General features: G+C 38.3%; 1 protein-coding gene across 1 annotated transcript in view; it reads right to left on the bottom strand.

Moving 5' to 3' along the window:
* Positions 1–2,918: 2,918 nt before the first annotated feature.
* The window catches only part of LOC144633248 (uncharacterized), a 39,593-nt gene continuing 26,099 nt past the window's right edge, over positions 2,919–16,412 (bottom strand). Inside the window, exons 4-12 of the mRNA XM_078492083.1 lie at positions 13,907–14,048; positions 13,312–13,685; positions 11,970–12,114; positions 11,386–11,735; positions 11,142–11,283; positions 10,123–10,422; positions 9,940–9,993; positions 5,619–5,741; positions 2,919–4,075 (exon numbers count right to left, since the gene is read on the bottom strand). Of these exons, the coding sequence (XP_078348209.1) occupies positions 3,492–4,075; positions 5,619–5,741; positions 9,940–9,993; positions 10,123–10,422; positions 11,142–11,283; positions 11,386–11,735; positions 11,970–12,114; positions 13,312–13,685; positions 13,907–14,048 (2,214 nt within the window). The 3' untranslated portion in view covers positions 2,919–3,491. The remainder of the gene's footprint in view (positions 4,076–5,618; positions 5,742–9,939; positions 9,994–10,122; positions 10,423–11,141; positions 11,284–11,385; positions 11,736–11,969; positions 12,115–13,311; positions 13,686–13,906; positions 14,049–16,412) is intronic.

Raw genomic sequence — 16,412 nt, 5'->3', positions numbered from 1 at the left:
TACGTGAAGTGGTATCTTTTGTAAGGCCGCAAATTCAATTCATTTCGACTTGTACAAGACGTGTAGTTTCCAGTAAAGCTTTTTCTTCCGATCTTCCCGTAAATCTTAACTGTTGTCACAATTTCCAGGATATATAGAAAACTTTAGAGGAGATTGTTCGAGGAAAATCATGGAAAGAAAACTCTCTCGCTCGCTTTCCTTGTGTGTTTCATTCAACTCAAGAAGTGAACACGGCGCCACACATTTTCCCGCCTCCTCATACTACATGTATCACTTCGTTTACATCAAAATGAAATGTCCAGTCGATTTAAACTTAAAAAAAAGAATTTAATAAAACAATTATTCCATTCGCCCTTGTTGGATACGAGTCGTTATAGCCAACTCGGGGCTTCGCGCCTCGTTGGCTATTTACCACCTCGTATCCAACGCGGGCTCGTACAATAATTGTTAATTATTCGGAGATACACCATAGTGCTACTTACAATCCGAATTCAAATAAAGTTTATGTATGTATGCATGTAGACTGAGGTATGCACGTGCGCACTTGGCACAGTTTATTTTCATACGTATTTTTTTTATACAAGCAACTATGTAATTTTAATTATGTTACTCACCTTTGCTTGCATTCCCTAGAAAACACAGAAATAAAGTGTCAGTATATAGAAAGAAAGTGAAAATTTATGAAGGAATTAGCGGAGGCCTTTGAAACACCTTTATCGTAATCAGTGCAAGCAATAACAATACTAAAACAGCACATGGCGTGCCATGCCACCTCTGGAATGAGATTTGTTTGGATAGTTACTTTCCCTGCTAGAATGCGTAATAAATTCAACTTTGAGCTGTCTTTAACCGGATCGGAGTAAGAGACATTTTTTCTCCGACCATTCATGTCAAACCATGCGATAGTCGTGTCAAAATGTATTTGTTCTGTAATCAGCTCACCATTTCATGAATGATTAAAGACAAGGACACTTTTTCAGCCTAAACAAATCAATTTTTAGTTGTTCTGCATTAGCTACTCGCCCTAACACTTACCGCTCATCCACCCCGTGTTTGTATTTCCTTTTGCCTTTTGTAAGTGGTCAGTTACAATTGATTAATGTCGGAACCAAATACTGTTAGCGTCGTTAGAACCTTAAGTTATCACATTTAAATATAAATAATAGGTCAGTATTTATTCCGTGATTTTTTTCTCTTTTTAATTGTTGGTCTGTGCCTGTAAGATTATCTCTGTAGTTTAATCCTTTGAACATGTCATTGTGAGGTAAAATCATGTCGTCCCATGAAAACGTCAATGGTAAATAAATCGATCAGTTGAAAGTCCTCTGGACAAAGTGGATTCTCTACTCTGTGTAGCAAAACCTCTTGGTTGAGAATTCCCTAATAATGCTTGTTTTTGGTAAATTTTGATAACAAAAAGTGCTTCTATTTTATTTGCGTATTGACGGGCCGGAAAGTACCCGAGAAAAATTCTGCTCACAACGAATTTTGTCTGCTTGTGCGTTTAGCTTAATGCTAATTCTGCCCTTTGTCTTTCATTCATCCGCTCGCGATAAAAGCGATGTATTGTTTCTTTTTCTTGTTATATTTTAGTTGTTTTCTTTGTGACGTATTTATTTCTTTTTTACTGCTAGTTCATACTGATTTTTTTCTTATCTCTGGCTACCCACTGTATAGGTGGCTCGCATCCAAACGTTTATACAATTTAGCCAGTAAGTTTTCCTTGCAGTTGTTGCTGTCAGCGTATTTCAGATATCGATACAGCCTTTGTAGAAGCGTTTAGATGTCTTAAAACGTTTCAAAATCGTGTGTAAAGTTTCCTAAGTATTTGGGGTAATTTTTGTTTTAACTTAAGCGCGAACAACTACAACTGTTAAGCCGATGTGATTAAGATGGTTTCGATTAGTTTGGCGTAACATAATTGTAGTCCATATTTTCTTTCATTCGCATATGTCTAAAAATATTATTCAGTTATCAATTTTTCTATTTTACTCACCAATTCCTTCTGCAATTTGCAGCAGCAGTATAATTCCCACTGTTATGTTTCTCATTATTTGTAACACGCCGAGTCAGTTTTAACTTTTTTTCAAGCTGCGTGTTGTTTTCCAATGTAAAGACAGCGGAACATGTATTCCACTAAGATTTAATTATACATGCAGTTAGAAACATTCTTTAAGGTAGTGAAGTGGGGGAGTCATAGAGATGTCATGTTCGGGAAGCCAGGGAAGAATAAGTGTTCCTTATCTTCTTTACAGTGTTTGCATTAGAGAGCGGAATTTAATTATAAGGGCTTGGGCTACGGAGATTGAAACCGCTTCAACTGCCGGTCCGTTCGTTTGTGGGACTGATGGAGATTTGTTGAAATGGAAATAGAGTTGTTTCTGGTTGCTTTCGTTTTACTCCATAAATTATCGATAGAATATCATGGCACTGTAACTGATGCGTTCTCTTCATGTCTTGATTATTCTGTTTATTGGTATTTGTTTATACTGTAGATGACAAATGTCACCAATACTGGGATCTCTTGCTATCCTTGGTGTTCCCAATATTTGTTTGGTTACTGCCAACAATTAAATAAAATTAGCCCATGCAGTACAGATAACATGACTTGTTTGAATTTCACAGAAAGAATCGACGAGTACTTTGCCCTTTTGAATCAGATAACTTGTTTCTGAATTAAAAGAGTAACGTTTGAAAAATACGTCCCTCGTTACAAGGAATGGTGCCAATGAAATGGCACTATTCGGGTCACGTGTATTCACTGTAAATCCCAATTAAAACGAAATAGCAATTCTGTAATTTTATTGTATACCCCCTGTACACACGAGAGTTTATTGAAAAGCTGGTTAAGTTAGACCCATTGATCGAAAAACAAAAGCTCTCCGGGCTAGATCACCAAAATATTATACCTAGAGAACTACACAAAGGATGTCTTTTAATTCATTTTAAACTTTTTTTTTAAATTTCAGACATAACCCTCGGAGGTACACCCCCATAAGGTTTTTTCCAAATTTTTAAAAAGAGGATTTACTCTACAATGCTGAAACTTTCAGTAGCTGTTGTGATATGTCAACCATATGTCCATGGTATTTGACGTTGCCATGGCAACGTCTTAAATACAAGCAGGTCTTGCCAAACATCGTCATTTTTAACATTTTTCTTGTGGAACTGGTCAATCAAAGTGAGCTAATTAAATATGCATAACTAAGTGAAAAATTGCCGTTTTGCAAAAGGTGCTATAACTTGAAGGGAAAAAATATTTTAATTTAAAGTTTCGCCAGAGTTGTTAGCTCTTCATTGCCAACATTTATGCCAAGTTTGAGCGAAATCGGTGATTTAACCTGTATCACCTCCTGCCTGTTTCTGCCCTGTTCTCTCATGGACGCCCTTTAGCTTTTACTTCTTCGATTCATTTTACAATCAATGTTCACCTTACTATTACTTTACTCGATTCATTTAACAATCAATGTTGCTCGAAAAAGAGCTCGAGTTTATAACATTGTTTCCTGTTCCATAACAATGTCCTTCTCTGTGTCATTATTAATCAAATCTTCACTTCTAGGACTACTAACAGTATTTATAACAACTTCACAATCACTAACGGTGTTTTTACATTCAGTCTGCTCTACTTTGACGTCGTGTTTACTGGAATCATTTTGCACATTAAGAAACCTAAGAAGTCTGCTTTCCCACTGAGGCTTTTCCAGTGAATTAGAATAATCGATGAAATTTCTTTTTCTCAGTTCTCGAGGAAGCTTGCGGCACTCAGATTTTTTATCGATCCTTATAATAACCAGACTGTCGTCTTTTCTGTTTAGAAGTCGGTATTTGGCGATGTTGAGTTCGTAGCTACAGTAATTACTCTTCAAAAAGTTGCTTGATAACACTGCTATGATTTTGTGGCTACTGTAGACGCTTTCTGCCATGCACTCCTGGAAAGGCTTTCCAGGTGTAAAGTCTCTGTAGTGAATACAGCACTTAAAATGATGCTTCTCTTCGAGTAATGGAAGGAGTGTGCCGCTCACCCAATGAGAGTCCTCTTGGCTGTATATTATGAAAGCGTGATATTTGAATTCTGCACAAAGATAAAGAAAAAGAAACCTTAAAAAAATCGTTTTCAACTCTTAAAGCCCTAGCTCTTATGTAAGACAAATAAGTAATGTCGTGTGTCACAAACACGTTTACTTCTGGGAAAAGATATTTTTCAAGTTTTCTTGTAGTTCCCGGAAGGTTCAGAGAGCTCTATCTACCTATCCCATCGACAAAGACAGACAAGAGTGTCGTCAAATTTTTGCAGAAAAAATACGTCTTTCAAGTGTCACTAGAAAAAAAACAATCACAGAGCTGCTTGAGGATGGTTGGAACTCCGAGAAATGGTGTACCATCCAGTTTCTGACTTATTTTCGACGCAATCTGAACTAAGTATATATTAAGGAGGGAATGGGTTATCGTGGCGATTTGTGGTTTAATTACACTGTTATGGTAGTTAGACATACGTAGTATTATCATATCTGTCTGTCGTACGTACTAAAAATTAGTCCACATCAAACTATAAACTCTGACAAAGAGTACTTTAATGTCATTTGCCAATATCAAAGGGTTTTTTAAACTGATATGACAGACTAGCCAACTTTGAACTCAACTTGTAGTTTGGGAGTATACCTTTCCTCATAGTGCAACCAATAAAAAGGTTACGTTTTTACGTATTTAACCCAAATTGTTCAAGTACCTTCGTTGGTCGTAAATCGTCGCAATGTTTGTCATTTTCGTTTCTTTTCGGTTGATTGTTCCTTTTTTAATGTTTTCTCCCCCAAAGATTATTTGATTTTCTTTTGATTTAGAGGTAATTTATGTACGTCCGAGTAAATTCATTTTCATGAACATTTTCAGTAAAACGAGTTAAAGGAACTGTGTCATGGACTTTGGCCAAACTTTGGCGTGGAAAATGGCCATAAATCCGGTGAAATATACAAATAACTGCTTAAAGCAGTGAAGGAAACATTTAAATAACACTGCAAATACAAAAAGGTATGGATCGCCAAAAGTGGAGAAGATTGAAACGGATGGCGATATGGGTATTTGGAATACTGTTGGGCTGAACAGTTTTCAAAGTGAAACTCATTTGCTTGCAACTTAAAACTAAAACGCCCAGGAGACACATTTGGTTGAAATGAAGCTATGGTTTTGTCATTTAAATCCTCAGAAGTGATTTCTTAGCAAACGTTAAGTTTCATAGTGAGTATTTGACTGTTACGCCCGGGGGGGGGGGGGGGGGGGGAACTCGTATAGGAAAGTGACGGGGATGCTCTTCGTCTCGCTTAGGGGTGTAAATTTCGGATTTTTGGTCTCGCTTACGGTGTTCCGGACAAAACGCCCAAAACGCCAATATTTTTATCCATAATGGTCTCGTTTTGGATTACACACGAAGAAATATACAAATATAAACTCCATTTTCAGTTTTTTGGTATCATTTAGGGGTCAAGAAAAGCTTGAGCCACACCCAGATTGGTTTCTTTTAGGGGTTCTTTTCAAAATTTCCGACGAGCATCCCCGTCCGTTTCATGTGGGAGTCCCCCCCCCCCGGGCTGTTACGTCTCCAGCGTAGGCAAGCTACCAACCTGAAGGCGAGGAAATGCTTTTCTTGTTCAAAAAACAGTACTTTATCAGTAAGCCAGTAATCAAGGCAAGTGCTACCAGGATTCCAAGCGATGCAGAAACGTACATTATGGTATGATTGGAACCTAGATAAAGAGAGATACTTTATCCAATGCCGTGTAGCTAAGAACCGACACAAAACAAAGTCATTGCATATTTCTTGACCTTCACCTTCACATGAACTCTGAAACAAGGTCTTAAAATCAATTAAGGTGAAAGATGAAGATGTTTTTCTCGCGTTTTTTACGGCTTAGTAATACACCCCCCTCACAAGTATCTCTGTTGAGACTTGAGTAGAAAAATAGTATAGGCGGCAAAATGTTTGCTTATACATGTACTGTCAGTTAAATTAGAATATAAGGAGGATAATACATGGTTGCGCGGAGATATGAAACTTATCTTCGAGTGTTCAAATCCATATATAGCGCACGAGTGAGTGCAGCGAACGAGTGAGACATCGATTTTACCACGAGAAGATAAATTTAATATCTCCAAGCAACCATGTATTATTCTTTTTATTATATAAACCTACTAATAACGATGTTTTTGCCAAATTTTCGAAGATTTCCGACCATTTTCCGAAGATTTCCGATGATATCCAAAGATTACCAAAGATTGCCGAGAAAGATCCGAAGAAGTTTCGACTTAATATCGATAAACTTTGAGTCGTCGAGCATTGAAACATGGCAAACTTTGCGAGCTGATTGGTCAGAATGATATCACACATGTTTGGATATCATTTTAATCAACACATGTGCGATACCATTTTTTCGACTTTTTTTGCTTGTTTATTTCGACTTTTTTGCTTGTTTACAAGCAAAAAGAAGGAGAATAGCGTTTACTGGGCTAAAATCTGAACCGGAAGGGATTGCATTCTTGTTAACTCTCAAGGGACTGTTTTAATTTCTCAAGGGAATACTTTCCGCTGTGGGTGATCTAAGCGCGTGACTTGTAAAGTGTCACTCTATAGTTGTGCTTCAGCACTTCCGTTCTTGTAGAAAAAACGTGACTTGTCAAATTTACAAACATTATATAAGAATCAAACACGTGAGTAGCCCAAATCTTACGTCACATAACCAATTAAGAATGTAAGGGGGTCAGCGCTCGAATGCAGCGAAGTTTAAAACGATTAAGAACGCAATTTTTACTAGTACAAGTCTTTAGGCGCTAATATTAATTTAACCTAAAATCACATAGCGAAAACACTGAATGACCGCTTGGACATGTCCAAGCTATTAAAAACTACCACTACGTCAGACCCATGTCACGCGATCTCCCGCTTGTAGCTATAAATAATCATTCACCTATTTTCAGTTTGAATACTCTGCGCTCTGTTTGTGTGAAATATTTATTGTTGTGTTACTCAAGCGTTTGGCTCGGAGCGAGTACAAGTCGTACAATTTACCCGGAACGTGTTAAATATTGCAAAACAACGACTTATTTTCTGGATATCCCAATTTTTGTTTTGAGTTTACGGTATTTTGAGAATCGAAACGTTATCGAAACGTAAGTTGCAAGCTCTTTAATTTAACCTAAAATCACATAGCGAAAACAAAGACCGCTTGGACATGTCCAAGCTATTTAAAACTACCACTACGTCAGACCCATGTCACGCGATCTCTCGCTTGTAGCTATAAATAATCATTCACCTATTTTCAGTTTGAATACTCTGCGCTCTGTTTGTGTGAAATATTTATTGTTGTGTTACTCAAGCGTTTGGCTCGGAGCGAGTACAAGTCGTACAATTTACCCGGAACGTGTTAAATATTGCAAAACAACGACTTATTTTCTGGATATCCCAATTTTTGTTTTAAGTTTACGGTATTTTGAGAATCGAAACGTTATCGAAACGTAAGTTGCAAGCTCAGCAAGAATGTGTCAAAGCACGGGATACACGTCATCGCGCCAGGGGAATTACCAAAAGCTTGTCGGAAGACGCTAAACGGAGAACACAATGGGATAGCCCTTATAGTCTACTCTTTATTTTGGCGTGATTTGGCTTTCTTTTAAATGAACTGGTTTGGGTTATTTTATTGAACATTCGGAACAAAATAAATATTTGCATGCGTAAGCAGGCATTTTTCCGGCTAGGCATGTGGTTTTAAAAAGCAAAAGATGACGTGGTAAAGGAAATTCATGTCACGTTCACTCCGTGACTAACGCAAACACGACTTGTGTGTTTCTCAAGTGACTGCTTTTCTAAAGATTTTACTGTGCGGCGCCGTGCCTTTTAAATAATTTAGCCAAAGCACTGAAAGAGGTCAGGAGGTCAAACATTACCCGCACGAACACACTAAAACGTTGCTAATAGTTAACCAAAGGGAACTCATTCCGTGACAATTGATTATTTCTGCTGAGTTGCACAATTTAGAATTGCAACATCATCTAGCAAAGCGCACTATTACTAAAAATAGATTTCGCCACATGATACCCCCCCCCCCCCCCCTGCGTGAGTCGGACAACAATTTTAGTTTTGGCAAAGGCTTTGTATGGAGGGGACGCATTCTTGACAAGAAAAAAAGGGCGAGAAAGGCACAATTTGAGGTCGAGATTCTCGAAAGGCTCGAAAAATGATAGATTTCAAACATTTTTGCTTTAGTAAGTGAAAAACAGATTGAAAGTATCCAAAAAATGGCCCAAAATTGAATTTATTAGTCGAAGATCCGGTAATGACACCTTGATTTCCACGGCGGATAGCGAATTACTATCGAATTATATATAATTGCGAAGGATAGCACTTGTATGTTTGCTTCATTTAGGCACCGGAAAGATCGTCGGTTGCAAGAAGTTCAGAATTCTTCCCGAATTTGACGGCACTGATCGCCGGCCATCCGATCTGTTTCGACACATGATAGATAGAGGGCGAAAATATTATGCTATTCAAACGCCTTTCTAATGGAATTGACGGCGGGTTTGATTTAAATAAAGCTATTATTTATCCCCATTACTATTACAGACTGAAGCTACAGCTGCCGAGCTCGAACAGTGTATATTAAATAGTATCTGCCGTAACCTGCGATCAGGCGCCCTCCGCCGCGAAAAAAAAGAAAGCCTGATCGCAGGTTATATCTGCCGCGAAATTGACCTCTTTATATATTCGGGTCAGGCAAGGGGACCGATCGGTCGAGCGTTTCTTTGTGTAATTTTGTGGTGGCATAAATCTGAGGTTAGCTCTGTTGTGTTGCAAAATGTGCCACTAAGAACAGTGTAAACGTTTTGCATTTCTCATAAAAATAAATGTTTTCTTTCAGCAAATCCCGGCAGCAAATCGGGCCTTTATAATCCATTCAATAACTGAGAGTAAAACATTTTACACATTTATTGAATAATCGCTCTGTTTGACAAACCTTTTGTTTCAAACCACGATTTGAGCTTTCTACGTTGCACAGGTAAGGCTTTCCGAAGTCCGAGCCAATCTGGCCATGGTTTTGTGAAACAATCGCTAAATATGCCTCCAAAGTGCCCGCCAACCATACATTGCTCTTACAGAGCGGTTTGTTTGTCCGAATTTTGACTCACACCGGGGGTCAAATTCTGTGACGTCATTAGTGCGCTTCGCTAATTGCAACATCATTAAATGTGTTAAGTGATATTTATAAGCGTTTTTGTAGCCTGTTGTGAAATTACTTCCGGTGGAAGCAGTAAACGTTAAACGTTTCTTCCGTTCAGAAGTTAATGCATCGCCATTAGAAAAATAAACAGCAACTGTTTTGCTGGAAATGTAGTCGTTAGAAATGGGATGTATAGCCGTAAGGTAAAGAATTACGAGGAGAAGCGGCTTTTGGTAATATCCAAACGAAAATTTACTTTTCAATGTCGGGTTAAGATTGCGTGACGAGACAAAAGGTAACTCTGTCGTGCGTAACCTAACCTGCGATCAGGCGTTATTTTTCTGCATTAAGCCGAGTAGAAATCTTTCTAACTCGAAAGGAAACAACTATTTCGATTAAACATGTTGAAGGCAAACGTCAAAGTTTACCTTTTTTAACCAAGCCAAAGTATATGAGTCGCAAAGCACCCAGCCGTCGCGACTGACAAATACAGCATTTACTCCGCGAAAATAAAAAAATGCTTGAACTGAAAGACGTTTGAATTCTTCCATGATATGTTCGAACAACAATGCCCAGGATAAACCTTCTACTCATACTAACTTCATGCAAAAAAAGTCGATATCTCGAAGAGATCTTTGATTCTCGATTTGCTACCACTCGCTATGCCACTGCAGTTTATATAAAAAAATGTTGTTTTTTATTAACTTAGAAATTTTGAGCAAAGTCTACTTACTTGACTCTGTCGACGTTGTCCTCGTTTTTGCAGTGGTTCGGATCCTTGATTTCCCTATTATTTAAGCAGATGCAATAAGCCTCCGGACAGACCATAATTTACTAGGCATTAGCCAACGAGCGTTCATTCGCGAATCTAAACTGCTACTAGTAGAAATTAAACGAGACACTATACGAGTTTTACCTGCGCAACTTGCAATTGAATTGTTACATTCTGCTATCTGAGTGTTATTTCCAAGAAGAGAGCAATTCCCTTGGCTGTGGCAATTTGCTGTCTTATTTTTATTTTCCAAAAAAGGGCAGTCCTTTGCACTGTTGCATTCTGCTGTCTGGTTGTTACTTCCTAAGTGTGAGCAGTCCTTTCCATAAGGACCAGGAGGCGGATTTGTACAAGAACGGTTCCGTAAGCGAAGTCCAACACCACAAGTTGCAGAACATTCAGTCCAGGAACTCCATTGAGAAAAGGCACCGTTTTCTGCCAGAACTAAAAAAAAGAAAATTTATTGATTTTTTTGGTTGCTTTTTTTGTTTAAAATTGGCGTTTATTCACTGAACTGAAAAAAAGATAAATTTCTTTTAACGTTTTTTGTTCTTTTTTATTTGAAATTGGCGTTTAATCACAAGTTACGTACAGCAATGTTTATATAATTATAAAACTTTCAATGCAGGGAACCGCACAACACAAATAAACCCTGTACTTTTTGTTGCCGGATCTCTTTTTGTATAAATGCTTGTTCCAGACGTCACTGTAACGTGTAGAAAAACTAATTACATGCATGGCTGGCACTACAGCAAAGGACACTTATAAGGGGCCAATTTAACTAGTACAACTAGTCTCCTCTAAGGCGAGTGCTATAATAAAAGAAATGCCATTTTAAAGCAATGTTGACTTTCATGTCCTTAACCTTCAGACGTATGAGCAAATTCATACCCGCACCGTGGTACAAAGGGGGGGGGGGGAGGAGGGCATCGATGGAACCCCCCCTAAGGTTTTCGTCCTATTTATGCACAGAGAAATTATTTTGCATATTTTGCTCTTAGTAGAAAGCCCTCACAGAACGTGCTTAATCTAAGCACAGGAACCAGGTTTCCAACCTTAGGGCTTATGGTCTGCTCGTTATATTATCAGAAGAGTGCACGGTATTCACAAACCTTTCATTAAAATAAGAATGTAAAGGACGTGTTAGAAGGAAGGACGCTTACTTGCTAGGCAGCCGTAGAACTCTAACCGCAAACCTATAAAACCGTGCCAAGACTCAGGGATAACTCTTATATACTGTGCTCGTATTGGCGGGACCAGCTCATGAGTGACAACATTGTTCTTGTCTGTGTTTCCTGGAAAGGTCTGAATGAAAGCAATAGCTAAGTAAACTAAACTATTAACATGATGCAATAAAAAAAGAACAAAAAATGAGGCCATTCACTATAACTGCCTGTAATGATTTACCTTGTTGTGTGATTCTGGGCGATATTGTTCAAAGTATGATCCATTATTGCTGTATCTTAGAGAGTAACTCTTAACCCAATCCCCAAAGGTGACGCTGGGATTACCCTGTGTAGAAATGCCCGTAACTTGTGTCTCGGCTCCAAAGTCGACCTGAAGCCAATAGCTGTGGTTTTCATGCCATTTTGGCATCCAACCGCCTTGTTGGTCAGATTCTCCTTTAAAGTGAAGTCTTGCATTTTCAGGTCCAGCTGAGTCCTCCTGGGAGGAGGCTGTTATGGAAGTATTTGATATCAAGCCACTCTCCATCCCCAGTGGTGTTCTACAACCGGGAATCTTTGGAACTGAAAATCCTGCGATTGTAATTGGAATTTGCAAGAGTGATTCACAAAAAGTTCCGCTAAAAAGTATAAACTTTTTAGCGATTTATTGTACAACTTGTTAAATCTCCACGTATATAGTAGGGTGACGCATTGCCTGAATGAAATGAGCTCTTAATTACCGATATGTTATTAAAGCGCTAAGAAGAAATAATGAAGGAGAGTTGAATTTGTCACAGATAACAACAAAATGCAATGACTACTCACCAGTTTGACAACCATAGAAGTCAGCTCTCAAGGAAATCTGAAAACCATGATAGCTTATAGGGTTGATTCGGATGTAACGTGCAATGATTGGATTCTTCAGTTTGTGACTCACAACTGTGTATCGATTTGTGTTTCCATCGAAAACCTTGATAAAGGAAACAGCAGCGACTTAAGTGGTGCTAAATTTTCGTGTAAACATAACTATTTAGCGGAAAGGAGAAAAGACTACTTGTATATTTCTTATTTAATTGTTTTATGGAGTGACAATCAATTTCTGCGAGTTAGAATAACTTTAGAGCTTTTTAAGCAAAATGTAGCTGAGTAAAATGTCAGAATGAATGAAATTAGGAAAAAAACTTAAAGCTTCCAATTTTATAGAACGTTTTCAACACAATACAACCTTTATTTAGTAAGCAAGCGACAAAAACTAATGAGAAATAACTGATTAGTGATGAAAATCTCGTTTATAGTTATTTTGATTCAAAGTAAGGAAAATTGCGAAAGCTCCGAAAGGAACGACTCTCGTGATTTCGAGATTAAGCAGCCTTTTTTCTATCTCTTTTTTTCGAGAAGAGAGCAGAAATGTAAAAAAAGGTACACTATTGTGATTGCAAACTCATGTATTCTTTCTAGCTTGTCTTGTTCCATTTCAATGGTTCCGTACACTAGACCAATCGTCAAGTTCAAAATTCTGGTTTTGGTATTATTAACCTGATAATTTCAACTTTCGGGGGGAGGATGGATTAATCTGCAGTATTGGAATGGGTACCTTTCGTGTATAACATATTTTAGTTCATAGCGAAGCAAAATAGAGCTAGAAAACTATAGACGGCTATAAGACGTTTCACGGAAATGATTACTAATACCAATAGTATACGTCTTTAATGGTTTCCTACATATTAATATTTCACAAATTTCAAAACGAAACAATTTGTAAGTGCGCTGCCTGCTGTAAAGAAATGGTGCTTTGGGTGCCGCTCTATAAAAGTGTCTACCAGTGTTTATTAAAAAAATTCTAGCAATGGTATATTGCAATTCCTCAGTTTTGATTGGTTAACAGGCAATAGTATATGAGCTCATGTAGTTGTACGCGTCAATGAGAACAGCCGGGGAGCTCAAATATTGCAATTCTTGCGGTGTTTTTAATAAAACAATTATTCCACTCGCGCTTGATAGTTATAGCCAACTCGGCGCTACGCGCCTCGTTGACTTTCTACCATTTCATATCCAACGCGCGCTCATGGAATAATTGTAAAATATATTACTTCAAAGTTGACCCTAATCAAGCGAGTAAAAATGCACCAAAACCATTTTGTATCGTGATATCTTAAGACATCAATACCTTTGGATCCTTCCCATTTTCTTTATAATCTTTGAAGAATATTCCGTCATAACTATAGGTCACATGGTATTTTGTCACCCAGTCCCACTTTAAATGAGATTGTCTTCCCTGAGTTGAGATTCTCGTTACTTTAGTCCAACTTTTAAACTCCACCTGAAACCAGCTGCCATATCTCTCATTTGGGTCTGCTATCCAGCCACCATTATCGTCATTAACTGAGTCGGCGAACAGATGAAGCCTCCCACGACCTGCATTAACAGGTGTAGTCGGTGACCAAAAATAACTGCTGGATGCCGTCAGAAACTTGTCGTCAATGGAGTAGCTTTCCAGTCCTAATCCTGCTTCACAAACTGGAGGCTTCGGAGTTGGAAATCCTTAAAAATAAGTCGGTGCTGGCATTAAAAAATGAAACAAGATATTTGCATGTACATGCCACTCAATAGGGTCTTTTTGAGATATAAATTATTCATTATGGGTCCAGGAGAACAAAGTTAAGGACTCCGATTGCAATCGTATTGATTTTAGAACTTTTGAGTCTTGTTTCCAGCGAATTTCAAAAAAATACAATTAAAGGTAGTAGTATGAAAACTCTAACCTGAATTGCAACCATACAACTCCATTCTTAGCGCCATCCGTTTGTGACACCTCACTGGATGAAGGCGTATAAATCGCGTCACAATAGCTGGGTCGAGTACGTTAAAAACAATACTATTTTTGTCTATGTTAGCCTGAAACACCTAAGTCCCATAGAAAAAAAAATATGTTAGCCCTAATATCCAGGGTAAGTGAAGGTGCACTCACTGAGTAACAAAATAACCTTGGAACAAGAAAAGAGAGGAATAAATTCATTCATCCAAGATGTTATAAACCGAAATCAATGGTTTTGATTTCTTCCAATTAACACTGACATTTTACACGCTTTGGGCCACTTCTTTCCTATCCTTACATGACTAGTGCAGCAAAGCCAGGCCCCTAGTAGGGATAGGATGTAAATATTTTTTCAATGTGTTGGAGTGCCGGTAGTAGGCAATGCTGCCGTTACACAAAATCCCCTTGGATATTCACCCTATTAAAGAAAATTTTGGGAGGGTTCCCACCGGGGGTCAAGACTTTTTCTCTGCCCCGTGGGATTTGGTGTATCGGCAGTATTGCCTACTACCGGCATTCCAACACATTAAAAAAATATATAGAGGATATTATGGTGGCGAGAAGATAGGAATTTTACGTTCGAGTGGCAGAAATGATATCTCACGTCAATGAGCGATATGCCATTCGATATGCCAAAACGCCCCTTAACCAAAAATTAAAACGAAGGTATTTGGCTTCATAACAAATCGGCGGACTGTGTCCCTTACTCACGTCTCTTGGAGAAGTTAAACAGGCAGTTTGGAATCGAAGGCCCACTCTATGCCTGGTTGGAAAGTTACCTTTAATTTCGAACCGAAAGCAGTTTACGGTAATAAATGGCAAAGAATCTTCAAAACTACATGTCAGGTGTGGAGTCCCACAGGGCTCAGTTTTGGGACCAACTCTTTTTACGTTGCTTACAAATGATCTGCCTTCGTCTATTAAATCTGGAGATACGTTTATGTATGCCGATAACACTGCAGTTTTTTGCATCAGCTCGTCACAAGACGCAGCATGTAGCTTGCTAAACTGTGCCCTCAAAGAACTTTTCACTTGTTGTGTTATCAACCGCCTAACTCCACATCCCAGGAAATGCGAGGCCATGATTCTCTCTAAAGCTAGTCTCATAAGACCGCTGCTTGCCATCTACATTGGCGAGTCTGTTATAGATTACAAGATGAAAACCAGGCTACTGGGTGTCACCCTGGATCAAAAATTGAGTTGGATACCTCATCTGCAAGACGTTGTTAAAAGTTTCCCAAACAAAATTAGTCTTTTGAAGAAGTCCCAGTTTTTGCCCAGGCACGTGTGTGAGTCTTTTTATCGAAAAGTTATTCAACCATCCATAACGTACGCATTGCCAGTCTGGGGTGGAGTAATTCAAACGGAGTTGTTTAAAGCAGTAGAAAGACAACAGTGCCGTGCTGCTAGGATCATATTTGGTTTTTCTTCAGACAAGCCCACGACAGAAGTGTTATCTTCCACCAAGTGGAATTCTTTAACTCATATATACAAACTCTCCTTGATTACACTTCTCTATAAAGGATACACCGGCGCACTCCCACGTGCCCTTGTTGAACAACTAATAAACTACAACACCAGATCAGCTTTCAGACTAAGACACGGGCTTACAGCACCGAGTTCCAGATCGAAATATATGCAGAACTCCATTGCGTACAGAGGTGCCGTCCTCTGGAATGCGATAGGTCGGTCTCATCCATCGTTAATTGATCGTATCGAACACCTTGACTTTAAATCTTTTATAAATAACTATTCAAAGTGGCTATGAGCCACTAAACTCTGAAAATTTATTATGAAACAAGAATCGAAAACAACAAACTGACAAATAGAGATTTGCTAAAGCAAATGATGTTAAACTTTCCACAATTCAGTTCACTTCACTAGCTTAGTTTCATTGTCATCTAGCTGCTCATCGAGAGCAGGCCGAAAGGACAAGTGATAGAGTTCCCATCGGTTGCAAATTGTTTTCTTTCTTTTTATATTTCCTTTTTGTTTTTTGAAGGTTAGGCAAAATAATAATATCATTAGAAAAATGAAGTTTTGGTCTATTTCAAGAAAACCGACATTAATACAATATTTCGGCTGGTAGCTAGTTAAGCATGCATGTACCGTATTTATTCGGCTATATAAAGCCGAGACCCTAGACTTTTAGTTTTTTTCGTTAAATCACAACTATGTAATTGAAAAACGACAACTGATAAAGAATGAATTTATTAATAGAACCGTACAGAAGCGTGACAAAACATTCACCTGAGTTCAGAATCCCATCTTTTTCAAACAACTAAACCTTCAAATTAAGAGTTGTTGCCGAGGTAGAGACAGTTCAGAACAACTGCAAAATCGCCAGAGAATACGGGATGATTCCTGATGATTCAGTAAATCTTCAGTTCGTCGCAATTCGCCAAGTTGCTAACGAAAAGATCAAGCAGATCAAGCGGGTGAACAACGAAAAG

Source organism: Oculina patagonica, chromosome 12, assembly GCF_052425735.1.
Source record: "Oculina patagonica isolate OP01 chromosome 12, crgOcupat, whole genome shotgun sequence".
In the NCBI taxonomy this organism is placed as follows: Eukaryota; Metazoa; Cnidaria; class Anthozoa; order Scleractinia; family Oculinidae; genus Oculina; species Oculina patagonica.
The sequence above is the reverse complement of the archived record's forward strand: the minus strand, read 5'-3'. Positions and strand labels throughout refer to the sequence as shown.